The 21,590-nt window shown below is 47.9% G+C and overlaps 1 protein-coding gene and 1 long non-coding RNA gene across 2 annotated transcripts in view; one reads left to right on the top strand and one right to left on the bottom strand.

The window, feature by feature from the left end:
• Positions 1 to 21,590, top strand: part of Armc9 (armadillo repeat containing 9) — a 128,799-nt gene that overhangs the window by 87,164 nt on the left and 20,045 nt on the right. Inside the window, exons 20-21 of the mRNA XM_038339038.1 lie at positions 7,374 to 7,478; positions 15,640 to 15,755. Coding sequence (XP_038194966.1) covers positions 7,374 to 7,478; positions 15,640 to 15,755 — 221 coding nt within the window. The remainder of the gene's footprint in view (positions 1 to 7,373; positions 7,479 to 15,639; positions 15,756 to 21,590) is intronic.
• LOC119821518 lies at positions 805 to 19,941 on the bottom strand. The gene is made up of 6 exons (XR_005286629.1): positions 19,809 to 19,941; positions 11,459 to 11,554; positions 7,354 to 7,502; positions 5,829 to 5,901; positions 1,328 to 1,468; positions 805 to 1,187 (listed from the first exon to the last, which is right to left on the bottom strand). It is a non-coding gene; the product is annotated as an uncharacterized LOC119821518 (long non-coding RNA).

Genomic DNA, 21,590 nt, shown 5'->3' with positions numbered 1-21,590 from the left:
TTTTGATTGAGACATACATCCCTTTTTGTGCTCAGTGTTCAAGGTCTTTCTCTGTATGTTTTCTGACTGTAGGTCTGTGTATTTGTTCCCAACTGCTACATGAGGAAACTTCTCTGATGATGGCTGAGCAAGGCATGGATCATAATTTGTCCTTCTGGGTGTGAGTTACCTCACTCAGGATGATTTTTTTTTCTAGTTCCATCCATTTACCTTCAAATTTCATTTTTCTTTGGCTGAGCCATGTTCCATAGTATAACTGTACCACGTTTTCTTTATTTATCCATCCATTGTCAGGCATCTAGATTGTTTCCCATCTCTGGCTATTATGAATAGAGCAGCAGTGAACATGGTTGAGGAAGTGTTTCAGTTAGTAGAATGTTGATGTAGTGAACACAAAGCCATGAGTTCAAACCCCAGTACCATGTACACCAGGTATGGTGGTACATACCTATAATCCCAGCACCTGGGATATGGAAGCGGAAGGATCAAGGCCAGCTAAGCTAGTTGAACCCTGTCTTTAAAGAGGGAAGGGGAAACTGGAGAGATGGCTCAGTGAGAATGTGTATCATTCTTAACAGAGGACCCAAACTGAGTGCCCAGCGCTCATACTAGGCAGGGCGATTAACACCCACATGAGATTCCAGCTCAAGGAGGCTGCACATGCACCCACACTCACATGCACATGCACACATGCACATACATAAAGTTTTTAAAATACTTACAATTTTTAAAAAAGCTTTTAACTTGTTAATTTTAAAAACCAAAATTGGCTGAATATTTAAGTGACTCTCTTACTGGCTCACTTTGTGGTAATTGCAGTTAAGGGGTGCTGTTGGCAAGTGTGGGTACATATAGGTCGATTTGCAAGTGAATGGGTCTTACATATGTTCTTCTTGTCCCAGGTAAAGCAATACTTCTGCAGGTATTGGCTGAGGTCAGCCATTGGGTTTCTTTGTCTTTGACATGGAATGTGGACTTTTGTTGTTCCTGAGTGTTTCATTTTCCCTCTTGGCAGGGAAGTAGTGTGTCACCAATACCTCATGAAACCGTGATTCACATGCCCATTTCCAGCTGAGGCCTCCACGGCGTGCTCCCTGGAGAGGAGGTGAAATACTACCTGGCCTGCATGCCTGCCACTCAGCAGACCGCAGAGCCCGCTGCCTTGTTCCCGAGGAGCAGTCACTTTCCTGAAATAATCACATGATATACACGTGCTATTTGATCCCTAAGGTGTTGCTATTTTTGTAAACTCAACTCCGACCCAAGCACCATAAATTTCCCCCTTCCCAGAGGTGACCCCAGGCTCGGGGTTTGTAGATAGCATTACCTTTGGGGAACTCCGAGGGAAATTTCAGGATGGTGGCTCCTCTGGTGCATGTAGCTGCCCTCACTGTAAAGACTGGGCCTGGACAAAGCTCTCAGCAGTGACGAGAGCCTGCTTTCTGGGCTGGACAAATGGATCCTCAACCTGTTGTTAGACAAAAGCAAGAAAAAGAGAAGAATGAACCTGTGGAGTCCAGACTATAGACTTGGCCCTCTTTCCCTCCCTCCCTTTCTTCACTGTGCCCTGTGAAGCAGTCACAGCCAGACACCAGGGACCCTGGTGCTTAAAGGAACCTGGGCAGTTCCCACTGTGCATCCTCAGAAACAGGCTTTCCCTGCAGAGCACTATGGGCTGAGTTAGAAAAGCCTAGACAGAAAGGGCCTGCCCGAGCTGAAGGCCACACTCAAGGCTAGATTGCCACTTTGTGCTCCTTGCTCTCCAGGCCTGAGTTTCCTAATCAGATGGGTAGATCAGAGGACGCCCCACTGAGTTGCCGAGAGGAAAGGAATAAAGTGCTAAGGACATCTGAGGTGACCTCCTCAACGGGTCTCGAATAAGTGAGCATCCACTCAGTACCGTCAGATGGAAGCTGATGGGGTTGTGTCCACCTGCCTCGGCGGTGCCTCTGACCTGCCCTTAGAGACTGCCTGGGAAAGTAAAATCCCCTGCTCTTCAGTTAGCTCCTCCCTGGCCGACATCTCTAGCAATGCCAGGCAGACAGCACCTGCTGTGTAGCACAGACAGTTCAGGTCAGGCGGCCTCACTGCGGGGGTCCTCGGGCTCCAGCCCAACCCTAGGCCCACATGTGACCCTTAGCTGCTTTAGGAGCTGATTATTTGCCTACAATCTGATCCACAAAGACCAGTCAGTCAGTAACAGAGAGCATTTGAAAGAAGGTGGGGATTTGCTTTGGCTCATGGTTTCAGAGTTTCCATTGCTGTGGGCCGAGGTGCGGCAGAGTATTATCAAAATGGGAGTGCATGGCAGCGGCTGCTTTTCTCGTGGCTTCAGAAAACAGCAAGGAAGGGGCCAGAGCATGGCATCACCCCCAGAGCACATTCCAGTGACCTCCTCCCTCCAACTAGGCCCCACTTTCTAAAGTTCCCAGAACCTCTCCAAATAGCATCTTCAGTATAAGGTTCGAGCCCCCAGTGCATGAGCCTATGGGGGACATTTCGTATTTAAACCACAACACCAGCAACAACCAAAAAATGACTTCAGATAAGCACAGGGTACCCACATTTTCAGAGCGGTGCTTCCTCTTCCTGTTGGGAAACCGAAGGGAACTAAATCCAGCCATTATGCTGTTGGGTGTCCAAGGGATCGGTGGCAGGTCGGTTGGCTTATCTTAGGGAGCGTTGTCACCAGGGACGCAGGTGCCAGGTGGCCTGAGGCCATTTCTTGGGCACTCTGACCATTAGGAGTTAACCGTACACTGCCCAGGACGTGGCAGTCTGCCCAGGCTGACTTGGAGACCTTGTTTTGAGGTAGTTTGGGGGCTCCCTTCGAAGAATGTGCCACACTTAGTCACCACCATGCCTTGCTCGTTCTCAGCACCAACCAACTCCCTCTGTCTGCAGCTGATGCCCCAGTCACTGCAGGTCCAGGCCACCTCATACTGCTCTTTGTGACTTAACCTACAGAGGACAATCTGACGTGGAAGGTACTCTGGTGGGAATTGAAAAAGGGTACCACACACTTCCCCTGCACAGCCTAGTGATACCTTCAGTCAGCCCTTGGTGTCCACATACTTCCTTGCCAGGAGCCAACCCTAGATTGACAGGTCCAGAAGGGATGTAAGGAGTCGGTGAGGGATGGAGTGAGCCAGGCATGATGCTCGGGAGAATCTTGTAGCCTGACTGACTGGCAGCCAGAGTGCTTCTTTATTTATACAGAATTTAATAAGCAGGGATAGATTCCATGTTGTTCTAAAAAATAGATCATAGCATATTTGGCTTTGGACATGTGTTTCACTTCCTCTTGCTCATCTTGTAGTCATCATTAATAAACTATGACAGAACAGAATTATCATTTCTCCCCAAATTTTGACATCATTAATAAACAGCTATCATTTTTATTCATTAATCCCATAGCCCAGCTTTTATGAATCTAGAGGCATATGGCAGCTTGTTCCTAGGCTGGTGACTCTTGTGAATGCAAGGACACTAGAACCAAAACCAAGTCTCCAAGGCGGCCTGGGCAGATGGCCGTGTCCCCAGCAGTGTGGTTAGCTCTTAATGGTCAGAGTGCCCAAGAAAAATCCTCAAGCAGTTATTATTCAAATTCTGGCATAATCCAATGTTTACATTTTATCTTTATAGAATTGGTTTGTCTAATCCTGGCATTCTGTTGTTCCTTTGTCATAGGATACCATGGTGGCTCTGTGTACTAACTTTTCTAAGAAACTAAGTTCCTGCCATCTCATTTATTTATCATCTCTCTACATCATTCCTTACCCAACAGTTAAAGTCTCTGCATAGGGCAGAGGTGACTTCGTCTAACCTGACTTTGTTGCTGTATATGCCACGTAATTGTCTGAGTGTACAGTGGGAAGAGGCTTGCAATCTGGCCTATGGCCAACTCTTCCAGCCCACTGAATCTTGTTGACCTTTTTAAGTTTGCTTTGTTTTGATTATCTTGTTCCTAAGAAAGTACAGGGACAGATGTTTCAAGACTATTTCATAGCCTCATAAAGAGACCTCTGGCTTCTTTATGTGTGTCACAACCTCCAAGGAAGACCTTAAGGTAGATAAGGATATCTTCCTAAAATCGGGAGGGATAGTATGTTCAGGACTTTCCTGGGGAAGCTTAGAAGCAGCATTCCTGGGGAAAGGCCTAAATGATTGATGAGAAATTTTCCATCAATCCAATATTCCCAAATTGTACAAATATTACAAGTCCCCAAGTTTGTAAGAAGTGGAGATGAAAACCATGGGTGTCTTGGCGGCCATCATGTGGCTCAGTTTGCTGGATCTTTGTCAGGCAGCTGTCATTCTCATCAGATATGGCTGTGCCACCTCCCCTGTTCATACACAGCCTAGTGATGTCGTCAGCCAGTCCTTGGTGTCCACAGATTCTGTACCTGAGGATCCAGCCAATCAGAGGTCAAAGGTACTCATGGGGAAATTTGCGTTTTACTGAATACATAAGGACATTTTCTTTCCTTGTCCCCAGGCAGTGTGGTTACTGTTTACTAAGTCTTACAGTGTTCTTTTGTCAAAATTAGTTGGACGCTAGTCAGATACAATGTCGTAGACTTGTAGTCTCAGTAGGATCACTTGAACCCAAGAGTTCAAGACTGCTGGCCAACATGGGAAAATTCCAGACTCCAAAGAAAGAAAAAGGAAGGGGGGAAGGGAGGGAGGGAGGGAGGGAGGGAGGAAGGAAGGAAGGAAGGAAGGAAGGAAGAAAAAGAAAGAAAGGGAGGGAGGGAGGGAGGGAGAGAGAGAGAAAGAGGGAAAGAAAGAAAGAAAACAAAAGAAAGAAAGAAAGAAAGAAAGAAAGAAAGAAAGAAAGAAAGAAAAGAAAAGAAAGAAAGAAGCCAGGAAGCCAGTTAGGAACATTTGTATAGGTCTGTTTCTGAGTCCTCTTCAGTTTTTGTTAAATCTGCCTATCGCTCTGCCAGAAACACACAATCTGGATTACTCTGGCTGCATAGTAGCTCTGACAATTGGGGTCCTCCCCCTCTGCTAGCCTCCTTTTAGACTGTCTTAGCCTGTTGTGCTTCCTCAGCCCTCTCATTTGCTGGCATGTAAGATATGTGCCCTGCACCTGACGAAGAGTTAAATCTTGACTGATTTTTTTTTTGTCTGTTTGTGTATTGTTGTTATGTGAGGGGGATCTCACTATTAGCCCAGGCTGGCCTTGAACTCATGAAGGAACCACCTACCTTCCTGCTGGGCATTTATTTTAAAGTCATCATGAGACACAAACAACCAAGCAAACTTGACTAGGAAGCCCAAGGTTCACAGGTGCTATTGACCAGAACTTTCCAGAAACTCGATCTGCCCAGAGTGAGCCACACCGTCCGCTTTCTCCTACCTGATTTGATGGTTTGGCTGAAGCAAACAAACAAGAACCTGCCAGAATGGAAGACAACTCCGTGATCAGTGGCCCGGGACAGAAACGCCTCTGTGGGGTTTATGTATCTCTGAGGTAGCCTTGTCGCAAGTCCCTGCCCCTCCATCCTCACCCTGTTTGATTTACAGGGACCAGACATAAAGCAAGTCACTTTAGAACCACTTGAGGACAGACCCAACACCAAACCTTGAGCCTTGCAACAAGGGTGGCCAACCTTTGGACCTCACTGAGTTCCAGATGGATGACCCCCATTATTTCTGCAGCCATAGGTAGATTCCCTCCTAGGCTTCCACTAATACCCTTGACAAGAAAGGATAGGATTCCTCATTATTATTTGCCACTGGCCTCAATACTATGCCAGCAGGGAGACACCAATTTGCTATCACATGGAGTGGCAGCCTTTGTTCCATCTGGATCTACTTACTGGGTAGTGGGGGACTCTGCACTGCACAGCACAGATGAAACACCCTTCTGCTTGGCTTTCTCTGGTTCACCACCTGGAGATGTAGATGCTTCATTAGTCTTGGAGAACAGAAGCCCAGGAATCAGAGGCCTTTGCTGGCAAGGTTGGACATTGGCCACAATGTTTTATTAAGGTCGTTATTTTCTAAAGCATGTCTAAACTCTTAGTGTTCCCCTTTAATGTAGCTTCAGAGGAACTTGTCTTCCCCATTGGCATTCTGGTTGCTGGCTTCTTGGGCACCAAGTCTGGCAGATGTGGGGCTCTCCTGTCACTCCTAGCTAGTCTGCCTTCTCTCCACCTCCCAGGCTCTTGTGTGCTTGTTGTATATGTAGCATCCAGGGTTTTACTTGATAACAGGACAGGGGGAGGTATGTCCACCACCTTTTCCCAGAAGCAAAGCCACCTTCTCTGTTTGCTGAGTTGCATTGTTGTCTGTCTGCTGTGTGTCTAATCATTGAAATTCTTATTGTCAATTGGATGCTGCATTGACTACTCCCTGGAGTTAGGAGTTCCTTCACCGAATCGAAGCCTGAATCAGCCATGCATTGTTTGGCCAGTCCTATTGATATCTCATCTTCTGTACTCTAGTGATAGCTTCTCTTGCACTTGGCAGGGAAATCTCCTTTGCCACTGGTTGACTCACGAAGGTGGTAGACTTCAGAGCCACAATGGTGTGTGTGCATTTTACTGCAACATTTTCCAAACAGTAATGTGTGTTTTGTTATCTCGCTCTCCGTGTGTGTGTGTCTGTTGGAGCACGTATGCCCATGTGCATGTACAGAGGCCAGAGGAGGGCAATGGATGTCTTTTTCACTCTATCTTCATTCCTTTGAGGCAGAGTCTCTCCCTAAACCTGGAGCTCTCCTTTCTTTGTCTAGGCACTAAGTAGCCAGCAAGCCCTAGCGACTCTCTGTCTCTGCTCTCTTCCTTCCTACAACACTGGATTATAGCATATGCAGAACTATACCCAGCTTGGTATGTAGGTGCTGAGGTTTGAACACAGCTCCTCGTGCTTACATAGCAAGCCCTTGACCATTGGGCAATCTCTGTAGGCCCACTGTCTTATTTTAGAGATTGAGACCAAAGTGCAGAGTCTTCATATGACCTGCGGACACTAGAGAGCAAGCTTGTTGTATGCCACCTATAAGGCGTGTGTGTGTGTGTGTGTGTGTGTGTGTGTGTGTGTGTGTGTAAAAGTTTGTCTGTAATCCAATATATGTTTGGCCTTTCATTTGATCCATTGACCTCTCAGAGATAGACCTATCCCTGCTGTGAGGCCTGCCAAGGGGCCTTTTAGACCTCTTCATGTCCACAGCCACGGAAGTACTTCCTGGGAGCCCAATTTCCTCAGGGGTTGTCAGCTCTGCCCCTCTTCTTTATGGAGGGATGGTGAGCAAGGGAGAGATAGCTTCTGTGTCCCCATTTCCCAGGAGCTGTCTGCACACTCTGGGGGTGCTATGGCTGAGTGACTGTCCAGAACTCTCACCTCTGTCTCCTTTGAAACAGGAGGATCATGACATCATGGAAGCTGACCTAGACAAAGATGAACTGATCCAGCCCCAGCTTGGAGAACTCTCAGGCGAGAAGCTTCTAACCACAGAGTACCTGGGCGTAAGTGCACATGCCAGAGGTGTCCTGGAACAGGAGGGGCAAAAGGACAGGCATAATTTAATGCCTTCAGTAACACAGGGTTCAGTGGGGCCTGGGTTATGAAAAGGTCCATGTTAGCCAGTTGCTCTCAGTGGGCCTGAAGTATCTTGGAGATCTGTCAGAGATAGACCTGCTGGTGTATGGAGATGGGGAGAAGTAGGAATGAAAGGGCCTGCCAGAAGTCTTCACCATTCACCTACAGTGATGGTCACCCCAGCTGAGTCTTTTCATTTCCATGGTCTGGTAGTTTGAATGTAATTGGTCCCCATGCGCCCATAGGGAGTGGCACTATTAGGAGATGTGGCTTTGTTGGAGGGGGTATGGACATATTGGAGGAATGTTTCCTATGCTCAGGATACCACCCAGTGTCTCAGTCAACTTCCTGTTGCCTGTAAGCTATAGGAATCTCAGCTTCTTCTCCAGCACCATGTTTGCCTGCACACTGGCATGCTTCCCACCATGATGATAATGGACTGAATTAAAACTGTAAGCGAGCCACCACAGTTAAATGTTTTCCTTTATAAGAGTTGCCATGATTATGGTGTCTCTTCATAGCAATAGAAACCCTAACTAAGATGTAGTCAAAGGCCACTCATTCATTCCCAGCCACCCAGAATCAAAATAGCCACACAGAAACTGTATTAATTAAATCACTGCTTGGCCTATTAGCTCTAGCTTCTTCTTGGCTAGCTCTTACATACTTAAAACCCATTTCTATTATTTTATATTTTACCATGAGGCTTGTGGCCTACCGGCAAGGTCCAATAGTCTCCAGCGGAGGCATCTGTCTCCAGCGGTGGCTACATGGCTTCCCTTTGACTCCTCCTTCCTTCTCCCAGCATTCAGTTTAGTTTTCCACCTTGCTCTCTTCTGCTAAGGCACTGGCCAAAACAGCTTTATTCATTCACCAATAAAGCAACACATAGACAGAAGGGCTTCCCACATCACTAAGAAGACAGGAGTGAGAGTAGAGGAAGGACTTGGTTGATCTATAGTTCAGCAGAATCTGGGGTGATCTCATTTGGTAGTGCCTCCCTAGCATGCATGAAGCCTTGGGTTCCATTCTAAACACCACATACTTGCAATCCCAGCACAAAGGAGGTGGAGGCAAGAAGTTCAAAGTCATCCTCAATTGCATGTGAGTTGGAGGATACGTGAGACGCTGTCTCAAAAATATTTTACTAAAATATAAATAAGTAAATAAACATATCAACTTAGACTCACACTCTGGCTACTTTTTGAAAAATGAACTGGGGGGCAAGAATGAAAGAAGCGAAAGAAGTGGCTGAAGAAAACTGGAGGAAGGCGAGCTTCTGCCACCCAGTTAGGAAAAGGTCTGCTGGACAGTGCCCTCAGTTGTCCTCAGAATGTATCATGGACCAGAGGAGCCCTCCTGACTGTGGAGACTCGCTCGGTTCCTGCTTGATCAATACAGTGATGCTCGCGGAGGTCAGGAGGGGACCAGCCAGGGGCTCCAAGTTGCTGGCAGCAGTCTTGACTATCACTAGACTTTTGTTTCCCTTGGTAGCATGCTGGCTTCTCTGAGAGAAGACATGAGTCTTCAGAGTCTCTGCAGGACCCTATACTTCAGAAGCCGGTGACCAGAAGAGACCAGTGTTTGGGGCTCCTCTGCAGGACAGGACATAACACCTATGTCTGCGCCTCCAACTCCACAGTGCCAAATGCCAGCAAAGGGATTAATTGTGATTTTGTCAGACATAAGCCGAAACACAACCTCAGTTAATTTTTTGGCCCCTCTACGTAGTATACTGCTGTGCATGAGATCTTATGTAGACATAATGGCAGTTTTAAACAAAACCTGAGGCAGAACATCCTAGGACTGCCAGTTTGGTTGAAGGTACTACTGGAGTGCGAAAGGCAGCTTTCAGTTAGCAACCACAGATGACGGGCACTTGAAATGGTGGTGATTCGCCACAGTCCACACTCAGGGCCTCCTCGATGCATGGCTGTCCCTTTAACTATAGAGGGGGTGTCATTGGTGTCCATTACCACCGTGTGGAGCAGTGAGCAGGCAGAGTGAGGACAGAAAGAACTGCGTATATAGAGGTGAAGACCAAGGGCATCCTTTTCCCATGGCTGTGGGAACAAAGGACAACACACTGACTGCCTTAAAGCAGAAATGTTTTCTGTCATGGTTTTGGAGGGCAGACGTCCAACCTCCAGGTGTTGGCAGTGCTGGCCTACCCCCAAAACTCTGAAGGAGAAACCTTCCTTGATTCTTCCAGCACATGGTGGCCCCAGGTGATCCTCGGCTTATGGCCACATCACTCTGGTCTCTGCCTTCATCTTCAATGGCCTTCTTGATTTCAGAGATCCTTAATTGTATCTGCAAAGATTCTTTTTGCAAATAAAGTCATGTTCAAAGGTACCAGGGTCAGAGCAGGCATGTATTTTTTGGAGGCCTTTTTCGCCCCTAACCCCAGGCCAGCTCAGGAGTTCATCATGGAAACATCTTTATTTAAATGTACTCACAACTCAGTTTGGGGCAGAGCCACAGTCGCCGAGGGCGCATGCACATTCCTCATGCTTCCATCATTCATAAATCACCCTAAGCTGCTCTTCTTCACCCAGACCCGTGACCTGAAGCTGCCAGCCTGCAGCCTGTGCATTCTGGGATGGGAGTCTTAAAAGCGAGGCCTTGTCTTGCCCTTTGCACTCATGGTGCATAAAAGGATGTCATATCTCATGATTGCAGGTGCCAAATGAGGGGAACTAAACTGTACTAGTGACTTTTACTGTGACCAAGCAGCTAAAGGGAGTGAAGGTTTGGTTTGGCTCACAGTTCAGGGTATACGGTCCATCTTGGCATGAGGGGGAACGTCTGTTAGCCGCTGCGGCTTGGTCCATGGCAGCAGGAACTTATGACATGGCTTGTTCCTGCTGTTGCTGTCAGGAAGCAAGGGCTAGACTAGAAACAGAACCCAGCTTCAAGGCCTGCCCTGCCCAGCCTGCGTTAGCCAGCTGGGGACCATGAGGCTGTGGGGACATCTCACTGACCAAGGTCACGGGCATTTCTCTGGAGGGTTTGTGTCTGGAAGTCATGACTTGGGGCTTTCGGCAGGACCCAGCAGAGATCTCAGGCTGAGTCTGAAGATGTTTGGTTTTGAGCACTTCCTCAGAAAACTAGATTTATAGTCTTAGTCTTGAAGACCATTTCCCAGACCTAGCAGAATGGAGATGAAGGTCAAGGTGCAGCAGTTGCCCTCATGGAATTTACAAAAGAAGACACCCAGCAGGTGGAACTGCTCTTGATAGAGATCCACACAGAAGCTGCAGAGCACAGAATTCCCTGAGACCGGCCTGAAGTCTCCGACATGCCCGGAACTACTACTGATTTTTAAAACCAGCACACGTACTTAGGGCAGGGGAAAGACAAGGTACAACTGGGACACCTTGCCAAGATGCCCAGACCCAGAAGGGAGTTGTCTCAGGTACCTGTTCTGCTGGGCCGTAATGCTGCCCCTCTCTCCAGAGAGCTGTGTATCAGAGCTCACAGCCTCTACACCAAAGAGCCAGTCCATGCCAAATGCTGGATAGGAGAGTGAGTTAGTCTTCCAAGCTTACAAGAGAATGGCAATGGTCACAATCAGCGTGGATGATTGCCCATATTCTGGTTAAGAAAAAAAATTCTGTACAAACATACCTTGTGTCTTAGTTACTGTTCTGTTGCTATAAAGAGACACTCTGGCCAAAGATACTTAACAAAAGAAAGCTTGCTTATGGTGTCAGAAGCTTAATCCATGATTCCTGTGGCAGGGAGCATGGTGACACGCAGGCATGGTGCTGGGGCAGTAGCTGAGAGTTTACATCCTGACCGGAACACAGGAGACAGAGGGAGGAGGGGAGCAGGCCTAGGGTGTGCTTTTGAAACCTCAAAGCCCCCCTCTAGTGACCTTTACTTCCTCTGAACAGCTACTTACCACCAACCTCTGTGTCTCAGCTGACATCCTCTTGACTACACAGTGAAACTTGGAGTGTGTGGCTTAGCACAGCTCTCTAGTCTCCAGGAAGGGACCCTAAAGCCAAGAATATGGTATAGGTGGTATCTGATTCCATAGGAAAGACCTCATCCATGATAAAGACAGTGTCTGAAGCCAGTAGAAAAGTCCTTCCTGCCACGCCTTGTTAGCCTTCCTCCCTGCCTGTTGGTAGGCTCTCTCTCTCTCTCCCTCTCTCCCTCCCTCCCTCCCTCTCCCTCTCTCCCTCCCTCCCTCCCTCCCTCTCCCTCTCTCCCTCCCTCCCTCTCCCTCTCTCTCTTCCTCTCTCTCCCTTGAATCATGGCTTTATTCTCTGTTGGTGTGAAAGCTCACGTCCCCCCTTCAGGCTGGCTTGGATTTGTGCTCCTGAGCCATGGTCATTAATATTTGGCACAGAATAAATTAATTCCCTTTACAGCAGAGTTGTTATTTTATAGTCACAAAATGTAATTTTTAAAATATGCATTAGGGTGTGTTTGTAATGTTTTCTACTGAGAGATAAAAGCTGACAAGAAATATTTTTACAAGGTGTGTTTAGACAGAATTCTCTTTGCCCTTGACGTCCCGACCAGGAATGTGTCTTCTCCTGATACAGGAAAGTCAGCTCTCACATGAAGTTTTTATCTCTTATTTCTATGGAGAATAGTAGGGAAGTCAGAGACCATTCTTGTATCTGCTCTATTTCAAGTGTCTTTAGCTCATAATAACCTGTTCTGGGATGATACTCTGCCACCCTTCACCCGTGAGACAGACATTCCATGTTTCTTTGCACACTGAAGCTTGAGAATACTCTGGCAACATAGTAAATCCCTACACTAGAAGAGTTAAGTGTTTGGCCTTGTGTGACCGTGAATCATAAAATTTTCCTACTAAGCTCAAATTAATTAAATGCAACCTCTGCTCAACCCAGTGTGTCCTTGGCAAACTGAAAAATTACTTGGTCATTCCAGCACCAAGTGACATAAGGGGAGGAGACAAGGGGCCAAAATAGACAAATAGACAGGTAGCAGCACTAACTGATTGTTGTCAAATGTTTCTACTCTTGCCGATCTTAAAAAAAAAAAAAAAAAAAAGACCGTATGCACACATCACTAGGACCCCTCCGAGAGCCTTGAAGGTTGTGTCTCATTGGCTCTGTGCCTCTGTCTCAGTGCTGTCAGCTACAGGTTGGTTGTCTCTTATTCATGAGATGGCTGACAGCTACTGTCATAAACTGTAGTCAAGAAGGGGACCCCCCCAGCTGCAAGAGAGTCTGAGAAGATGAATTCTTTTTAACTGAATGACACATAGTACTGTGTCATAAGTAATAAATGAGGGAGTGGATAGTAGTCAGCTAAGAGTCTGCTGTTCCAGGTTGTTTTTATGTGTACTGAGATAGATAGATGGATGGATGGATGGATGGATGGATAGATGGATGGATGGATAGATAGATAGATAGATACGTACATACATACATATATAAATAATAGATACATACTTACATGCATACATACATACATAGATGATAGATTGATGTATACATAGATGATAGATAATAGATACATTCATACATACATGCATGCATACATACATATATAGATGATAGATAGATAGATGATAGATAGATAGATGATAGATAGATAGATAGATAGATAGATAGATAGATAGATAGATGTAGAGAGAAATGATAGGTGGATTGATAGAGATAGAGATTCAGTCTTAGGGTTTCTAGTGCTGTGAAGAGACACCATGACCATGGCAACTCTTATAAAGGAAAACATTTTATTAGAGTTGACTTGCAGTTCAGAGGTTTAGCCCATTATCAGCATGGCAGAAAGTATGGCGGCATGCTATCAGACATGGTGCTGGAGGGGAGCTGAGAGCTCTACATCTTGATCCACAGGCAGCAGAAGAGAGACTGCACACATTGGCCAGGCTTGAGCATCTGAGATCTCAAAGCCCACCCCTGTGACAGACTTCCCCCATCAAGGCCACACCTCCTAGCAGTGCCTCTCCTATGAGCCTGTGGGGCCATTTTCTTTCAAACCACTACAGACAGACAGATAAACGGATAGATTCTGTAATTTCTCTTTTTTCGTTTGGTGTGGTGTGTGTGTGTGTGTGTGTGTGTGTGTGTGTGTGTGTGTGTGTGTGTGTGTTTGAGATAGGGTTTCTCTGTGTAACAGCTCTGGCCATCCTATAACTTGCTTTGTAGACCAGACTGGCTTGAACTCACAAAGATCCACCTGCCTCTGCCTCCTGAGTGCTAGGATTAAAGATGTGCACCACCACTGCCCAGCTTGTTCAGTTTTTTTGTTTTGTTTTGTTTTTGTTGTTGTTAATTTTGGGGGGCAGGCTCTTACCATACAGCCCAGCCTGGCCTGGCACTTGAGATGCCCTAGCCTTGGCCTCCCTAGTGCTGGGATTCTAGGCATGGCCAGCACACCTGGCCTGGCCAGCCTTTACCACTGGGTAGACTGTAAGTCATATGCTACATCGCTTTTATCATGGTTAAAGACACATTTTGCCCTGGGAGAACCTTCCTTCAGGCAGAGCCTCCATCTGTAATCCAGATGGAGCTGTTCTTGGTCTAGAGGTACAGCCACACCCTTTGCCAATCTCCGAAGCTCCTCAGGCATTTCCTTGGAATCCAGCTTGAAGAGCTTAGGCAGGGCCACTGAGAAGTCCCTGGGTGTCCTTGTGCAGGCCCAGCAGACAGGAGGCAGCTCTGACCTAAGGAACGGCTAGTGAATGGTCCCTGCGCTGCATGCCAGATGCATTGCCAGGTCCTGTTTTTAAGCATCCGAAAAACAAATATGTAATTTTTATTATCTGACCCCATGGGAGGCCCTGAGAGGGGTGGGCTCCCATGAAACATCGAGCCAGCAGGAGCCTCAGACTCGGCTGGAAGAAGTCTTTGTAGCACTGGCCCCTTATCTAGTAGCTTAACTCCTGGTTTTGTTTCAGTCTCACTAAGTAGCCCAAGCTAACCTTAAACTGGATGTTTCTCAGCTACTTGGGATGGCCCAAATTCTAGCTAGCATAGCAGAGAGGATGTAGGTCAGGCCGTCCCTTATCCTCCAGAGATACACTGTCTCTACCTCCCTCCCCGGTGCTGACTTTACACAGGTTTGTACCACTACACCTGGTTAAAATGTTGATTTTTTTTTAAATTGAATCTGCCTGGTTTTCCTCCCCTTCTCACCTTTAAAAATTCAGTTCTCTTCAAAGCCTACAGTAACTACTGTTCTTGCCTGTTTTTTTTTCTTCCTGTGTCTTTTAAGTTTTATGCTGCTACATGTGATTGTATGCAAAGCTAGAAAGGCTCCTCTCCCCTCATAATGTGTGTGCTCCCCCAGAGCCTGTAGCACAGACCTTCTCGCTGTAGCCCCTTTTGTTTATTTGGTTGTCTTTTCTTTCTTTTGGGTTTTCAAGACAGGGTTTCTCTGTGGCTTTGGAGCCTGTCCTAGAACTAGCTCTTGTAGACCAGGCTGGCCCCGAACTCATAGAGATCCACCTGCCTCTGCCTCCCGAGTGCTGGGATTAAAGGCGTGCACCACCACCGCCTGGCTCTTATTTGGTTTTCATTATTGTTTCTAGGTTTTCCTTTTTCTTTTTTTGGCACATGGTGTATGTGCACGTATGTGTGTTCATATAGTGTGTGTGTGCGTGTGGAGGTCACAAGTTGACACTACATGTCACATGTCTTCCTTTTTTACTCTCCACCTATTAAGAGAGGAAATTGAGGCAGGATCTCTCGCCAAACCCAGAGCTCTGGGATCTGGCTACTCTCCTTAGCCTGTTTACCCAGGCATCTCTGGTCTGTATTTCCCAGCTAGGACTCAAGCTAGACACTGTGTCTGCCCAGCTTTTATGTAGCTACTGGGATCTGAACTCTGATCTTACACAATCTCCCCCACCCCACTTCCACTTATTTTTAAGACAGAATTTCATGTAGCCCAGGCTAGCCTCAAGCTTGCTACATAACTGAATTCTGATCTTCCTGCCTCCTAAGTGCTAGGAATACAGGTGCCCTTGGGCCTGGCTCACAGAGTTCACATCCCTGGCAACCTCACCCCTTTCGTTCACTCAGCTTCTGGGTAGCTGGGACACACTGTTTCAAACCTGTTTCTTACTTCCACCAGATCATGACCAACACTGGGAAGGCGCGGCGGAAAGGCCTGGCCAGCGTGCAGTGGAGTGGGGATGAGCCCTTGCGGCGGCCCGTCACTCCTGGTGGCCACAGGACGGGGTACCCAGTGTAAGTTCGGGATACAGGAAACGGGAGTCTATTTTCTTAAGCTCTGCTTTGGTTAACTGCTGTGTAATATATATTAAAGTGCACAATAAAGTGTTCTTTCTGGAAAGCCTTTCTCCTTGTTTATCTCTTAAGTTCTGGAGGAAAATCAAGTGAGGTCCTATATCCCCGTACGCACTTAGGCTTCTTCCAGGAGAAGTGTGTGACTTGATAAAACCCTAGGGCCACCTCCAAAGACTACTGCTAGCCAGGGTCATTTCAGAAGGAAGCCACTGAGCCATGGCGGGTTCAGCCGGTTTGAACTCCTGCCCTGGCGTTCATTCCCCTGGTGTTCATTCAGCACCAGGCCCAGTGCTGGGACTGGAGTGTCGCGGCTCTGCTTTAGACGAGAGCAGCTTTGTGGCCAGAGGCATGCGTGAACCCTGGGTTCTAGCCCCAGCACAGGAAGAAAAGATAGGGAAAGCAGCCATGTGCATTTTCTAGCTGCCAGGCACTGTGCATTCTCTGTAGCCTGGTCTCTACCTCTTGACAGAAAAATAAAACTTCAGTCAGGTCACCTGGGCCTCCAGGCCTCCTGAAAGGCTTGGGGCTGGGCTGCCAGTCCCTTCTGGGATTTGCCTGCCCTGTCTTTTCCTGGACCGGGAAAATATAACCAGGTGTGCAGGAACGGTCCTAGAGCGCTGGCTGGGAGCCTCCAGTTCCCCACTCAGCCAGTAGTGGCCTTATCCTAATAGCCACACCGTGTTTTCCTTAGCCCCTATCTCTGGACAGTTTGATGTTTCCAGTTGTTCTGTGTGGCAACCTTATGATAAACCAGACGGCACTTAGCAGCCAAAAGGGTGGAAAACCAGCCCGTGTGAGCTCCGCGCCACAGCTACCGGAACACCAGTGTCCACACCTGCTCTTGCCCAGCTTTATTGCACGTCTAGAATTTGCTGGGTGACATTTCCCAGCCCACGCCATAGGTCAGTGCTCTGAGGTCTGCTTGGTTAGCTCCCTTGTGCTTCTGTTTCTCCGTTCTTATTTTTAATTTTTGATACCCGGGTCAGTATGTTGTATCCTTTTCTCTCGCGCGCACAGCCTGCAGTCGGGCTGAGAGACACCCCACTAAGGGATTCGGGCATTCACGTCCCCTTTTCTCTCGCTCTCCTGCTCTCTGTGTGTCTAGCACAGCCTTTACAAACACACTTGTCCTGTTTTTAAGAGATTCAGTTCTTCTGTGTTGCTGGGGGTGCTCGCGAAGACTGGAAAAGAACAGCAGATCCTCTGGTTTTTGGTTTCGAGGGATTGCAAGCACCGGACATGGGCGCTAATCCTGATCCTCTGATAGAGCAGCGAGCACTAACTACTGAGCCATCTCGCCAGACCCTTGTTTGTTTTGTGTTTTCAAGACAGGGTCTCACTGTGTAGCTCCAGATGCCCTGGAACTCACTATGTAGCCCAGGTTGGCCTCAGACTCACAGGGTGCTGGGACTAAAGGCTTGTGCCACTACACCCGGCCTTCCAGACCCTTGTTTTATATTTTGTTTGTTGAGACAAGGTCTCACTATGAATCACTGACTGACCCAGAACTTACTACGTAAAGCAGGCTAGCCAGAGATTCATCTGCTTCTGCCTCTCTAGGGCTGGGATTGAAGGTGTGCTCCGCCAAGCCTGGCCTTCTTTTTGTATCACACGGTCCAGGCTGGCCTTGAACTTGCCTTGTGGCCGAGGGACAGCCTCACAGTCCTGTACCATACCTGGCTTATACAGCTTTTTGTTTCTTCATTTTTTTTCTTTCTGAACTGTTTAAAAGAAGGTTCCAGACCCTCAGCATAAACCTCCTAAGAATAAGAGCACCCTCTTAGATGTGCCGGTTGCCCTGGTGTGATGCTGTATTGTCTGTGTCTTGAAATGTCACACTGTACCCATACATATGCGCACACGCTGTGATGACTAGGTAGGAACAACCACGTGACCACACCTTCAAGCTCACAGTAGTGTGAACTGTGTCGGCATGCTTCCCTTGTCCTCCGGTGTATCAAGTCCCAAGTCCCTCTGCCAGAAGGCTAGTGAGTCAGGGTCTCATTTATAGCCCAGGCCGGCCTCAAACTCACTATTCTTCTGCCTCAACCCCTTGAGTACTGGGAATATAGGTGTGTACTACCACACCACCTCCAAGTTCAACGTTGTTTTCATTTCTATGACTGATGGGTGTAAACTCAGTCCTAGGGACCCCCCAAAAAAGTGAGCTATGACGCCTACCCTCAGAAGCACTCAGAACAAATCCTGTAACAAGAAAAGACATGGAGAGATCTGCTCAGTGTGACCTAAGGCTATGACAATGTTCAGAAAATCTGCAGCCCCTGAGGGCCCTGAGGGACGGTCGTTAGACTTCCTACCTCTGCTTCTTGAATTCACACTCAAGGAATCTGACCCTGCTCACAACCACCGGCCCCTTGGTAACCCTGCATTGCTTCCAGACAAATCCAGAATCTTAACCCTCCTGGGAACACTTAGTTAATGTGTGTTTCACAGATTCAAGAGGCCGGGGCTTTCTGGGTCACTGGCTCTACCCTGTAATTTCCAGACCCACACAGGGTACTTGTTACCGTATTGATTATGATGAAATATCAACATGCCCGGTAGAGAAGGCTGGCTACCAAGCTCTGGTCATGAACAGTACTGGAAATCCGTAGGAGCATTAAGAATAGTTGCTGATCCTCACAATGTGATAATACGGTATTGAACACAAAGGCAAACTGTAAAGTGGGATGACTGGCCAGCTCTAAGGAGCCAGGCTGGCCCATTGGTCCAGGTTCTTTGAAGTATATATTTGCCTTTTGTTTTTTCTCTCCTTAAGAAATAGAAAACAGGGCTGGAGAGATGGCTCAGTGGTTAAGAGCACTGACTGCTCTTCCTGTGGTCCTGAGTTCAATTCCCAGCAACCACATGGTGGCTCACAACCATCTGTAATGAGATCTGGTACCCTCTTCTGGCCTGCAAGTATACATGCAAGCAAAACACTGTATATGTAATAAATTAATAAATCTTTTTTTAAAAAAAGAAAGAAATAGAAAACAAAACAGGTGTGGTGGTGCCTGCCCTGTTGTTTTTTTTTTTTTAAGACTATATGGCCCTGGCTGGCTTGGAACTTACTGTGTAGACTACGCTGGCCTCAAATTCGTAGAGATCCACCTGTCTCTGCCTCCCTAGGACTGGGCTTAAAGATATACACCACAATGAGACAGGGTCTCAGGTAGCTTGTATTTAACTGAGGCCTGGAGCTTGTATTTAACTGAGGATGACCTTCATGTGTCTGTTCTCTTGCCTCCCCCTCCCAAGAGCCAGGTCAGAGGCCTGTGCCAGCATGCCTGGTTGATGTAATGCTAGGGATCGATCCCTTGGCCTCCTGTCTGCCAGGCAGGCTACGTACCAACTGAGCCACATTCCCAGCCAGTTTTTTAAACACCGATTTAACCGTGAAGTGGTCACTGTGGATATTGTGATAGGGGCTGTTCTACACATCCTTTGTATTACCTAATTTTCTTCTTGATAAGCACTATCAAGTTTTATCAAGAACGGAAAGGCTGAGGTAAACACAGGCACACGACTCCACCCTCTCTCAGCCTTGTCTTGGCTGTGCTTCTCAGAGATGGCTCCTCCCCACGTCGGCCTACCTAACCTTCCTGGATTCTGGAGGCCCTCTGCTCCATCCGACACTTAATGCCCCTTTCTGTCCCTCCCCAGCTTCTCCTTCCTTTAGTCTCCCGTACACTTAGGTGCTCTCTGGTTATTTGCACCAGTCTGGACTTCCTCCTGAATGTTTAGTGACGTCAAGGATCACAGGTGACTTTACAGTTCCCAACTCTTGGCACCCTCAGGGCCCTCTGCACAGTTACTAACCCAGCTCCCTCCCAGTGACTGTCCCACCCCTGTCCCCAACACAGTGGGCTGGCCTTCTGCCATAACTCAGCTTCCTCCTGTGTGCTGGGTTCTGGTTAGGGTCTAGAACCCCAGTCTTGGGTCTTCACCCCATCCTGCTCACTGATAGCACCCCAGCCAACTTGGACTTACAGATAGATGTGCCTCAGAGCACCCCAGCCAGTGTCTGCAGGGTCAGCATAACAGCCTCAGCCGGTACCTCAGGGACTGGCATGGACCCCTGCAGCAGCCCAGCCAGAACTCCCCCTTCACTCTTGCCTCTGCCCTCTGCCCTCTGGGCCTTCACCAGAGCCACCTTTCCCTCCTGACCTTCCACCCTTCTCTCCTGCTATCCCATACCCACCAGGACCACAGAGGGCCTGTAGCACGAAGAATACAAACCCAGAGACAGATATTGGGGTTCAGGCTGAAGATCAGAAAAGCAAAACAGCCAAACCACTAGAGAAGTCTTACCTTTACCAAGGCTGGGTGGCTGCAGACTGAGCCCTGAGTCCCTGTCTCCTCCTGTCTTATATTCCCTTTAGTGCTGGGATTAAAGGCTTGACTCCCTAGTACTGGGATTAAAGGTGTGAGCCACCACCACCAGGATCTGTTTCTACACTGATCTTGTGTAGCCCAGGGTGACCTTGAACCCACAGAGACCCATCTGACTTTGTCCCCCAAATCCTGGGATTGAAGGTGTGTGACACCACTGTCTGGCCTCTAGTGGCTTAGTTTTACCCTCTGATCTTCAGGCAAGCTTTATTTATTAAAACATAAATAAAGATCACTATTGAGGAATCCTTCTAACACAGAATGTCATTTTTTGGTTTTTATTTGGCTCCTCGTCTCCCTCAGGATTCAAATCTAAACATCTTTCTTGTTCCTCTTTATCTTGCCCCCTTCTTTCCCTCCCTGGCCCCCAAGAAAACTCCAGCTCCGAGCTAGAGGCTGACTGGCCCACCTCCAAGTCACTGCAGGCGTAGCACCTTGTTGAGAAGTCTCTCCAGCATGGTTCTGTGTCTCCTTGTCTCTGTTGATCCGGAGGAGCTGATACTGATCAGCAGTCATTTCCCCATATGTGACCCTAGGCAGGCATAGTTGTCACCGAGCTGTGACTCACTAAGCCCCTGCTGAGTCCATGACCCGTGTCTGCTTGCTTAGTGAGTGCTCTGTCACACACACAACTAGAGACCTGCTGTCCAGGCTGACGCACAGAGCCCCCGGAGTGCTTGCCTGTCTCTCAGGGTCAGCTAGACCAGAAATTGCCACCCATCTCCTCAACATGGGGCCAGTACAGCAACAGGCACCGCTTGTCTGAGCCGTACGCTTGCCTGCCTCCGTTCAGGGCTGACGTGACAGGATATCACAGCCAGCCTTATCCTTGGAGAAGTGCTCTGTGACTTGTTTGGTGGAAACACGAGGGCCCTTGAGCAACCCACAGCTCTTGAGATGGACTGGTGTGTTCGACATGTGCTAACCTTGGAGTGCTGTGAAGTCACATGGATTGGCAGGCATGAAGTCCAGCTGCCACCCCACAGGTCCTGCTGGCTTCTGTCGCTTCTCTTTAAAAGGTACTGCAGAGCCAGGCAGTGGTGGCACAGGTTTTAATCCCAGCACTCAGGAGACAGAGGCAGGAGGATCTCAGTGAGTTTGAGGCCAGCCTGGTCTACAGAGTGAGTTCCAGAACAGCCAGAGCTACACAAAGAAGCCTTGTTTCAAAAACAAAACAAACAAGGTGGTTTATCCAGGCGGTGGCTCTGCTTCTCACCCCAGCACTTAGGGGAGGAAGGTAGGAAGGTCAGAAGTTCACGGCCAGCCTGGGCTACTTGAGAGCCTATCTTTTTAAAAAGCTGGCAGGTAAGCTGGACCGGCGATTAAAGGTGCTCGCTCACCACCAAGCCTGATGACCTAAGTTTGATTAGCAGGTTCATC

The sequence above is a fragment of the Arvicola amphibius genome, chromosome 8 (assembly GCF_903992535.2).
Source record: "Arvicola amphibius chromosome 8, mArvAmp1.2, whole genome shotgun sequence".
NCBI lineage: Eukaryota > Metazoa > Chordata > Mammalia > Rodentia > Cricetidae > Arvicola > Arvicola amphibius.
This window is presented reverse-complemented; position numbering and strand designations above follow the sequence as displayed.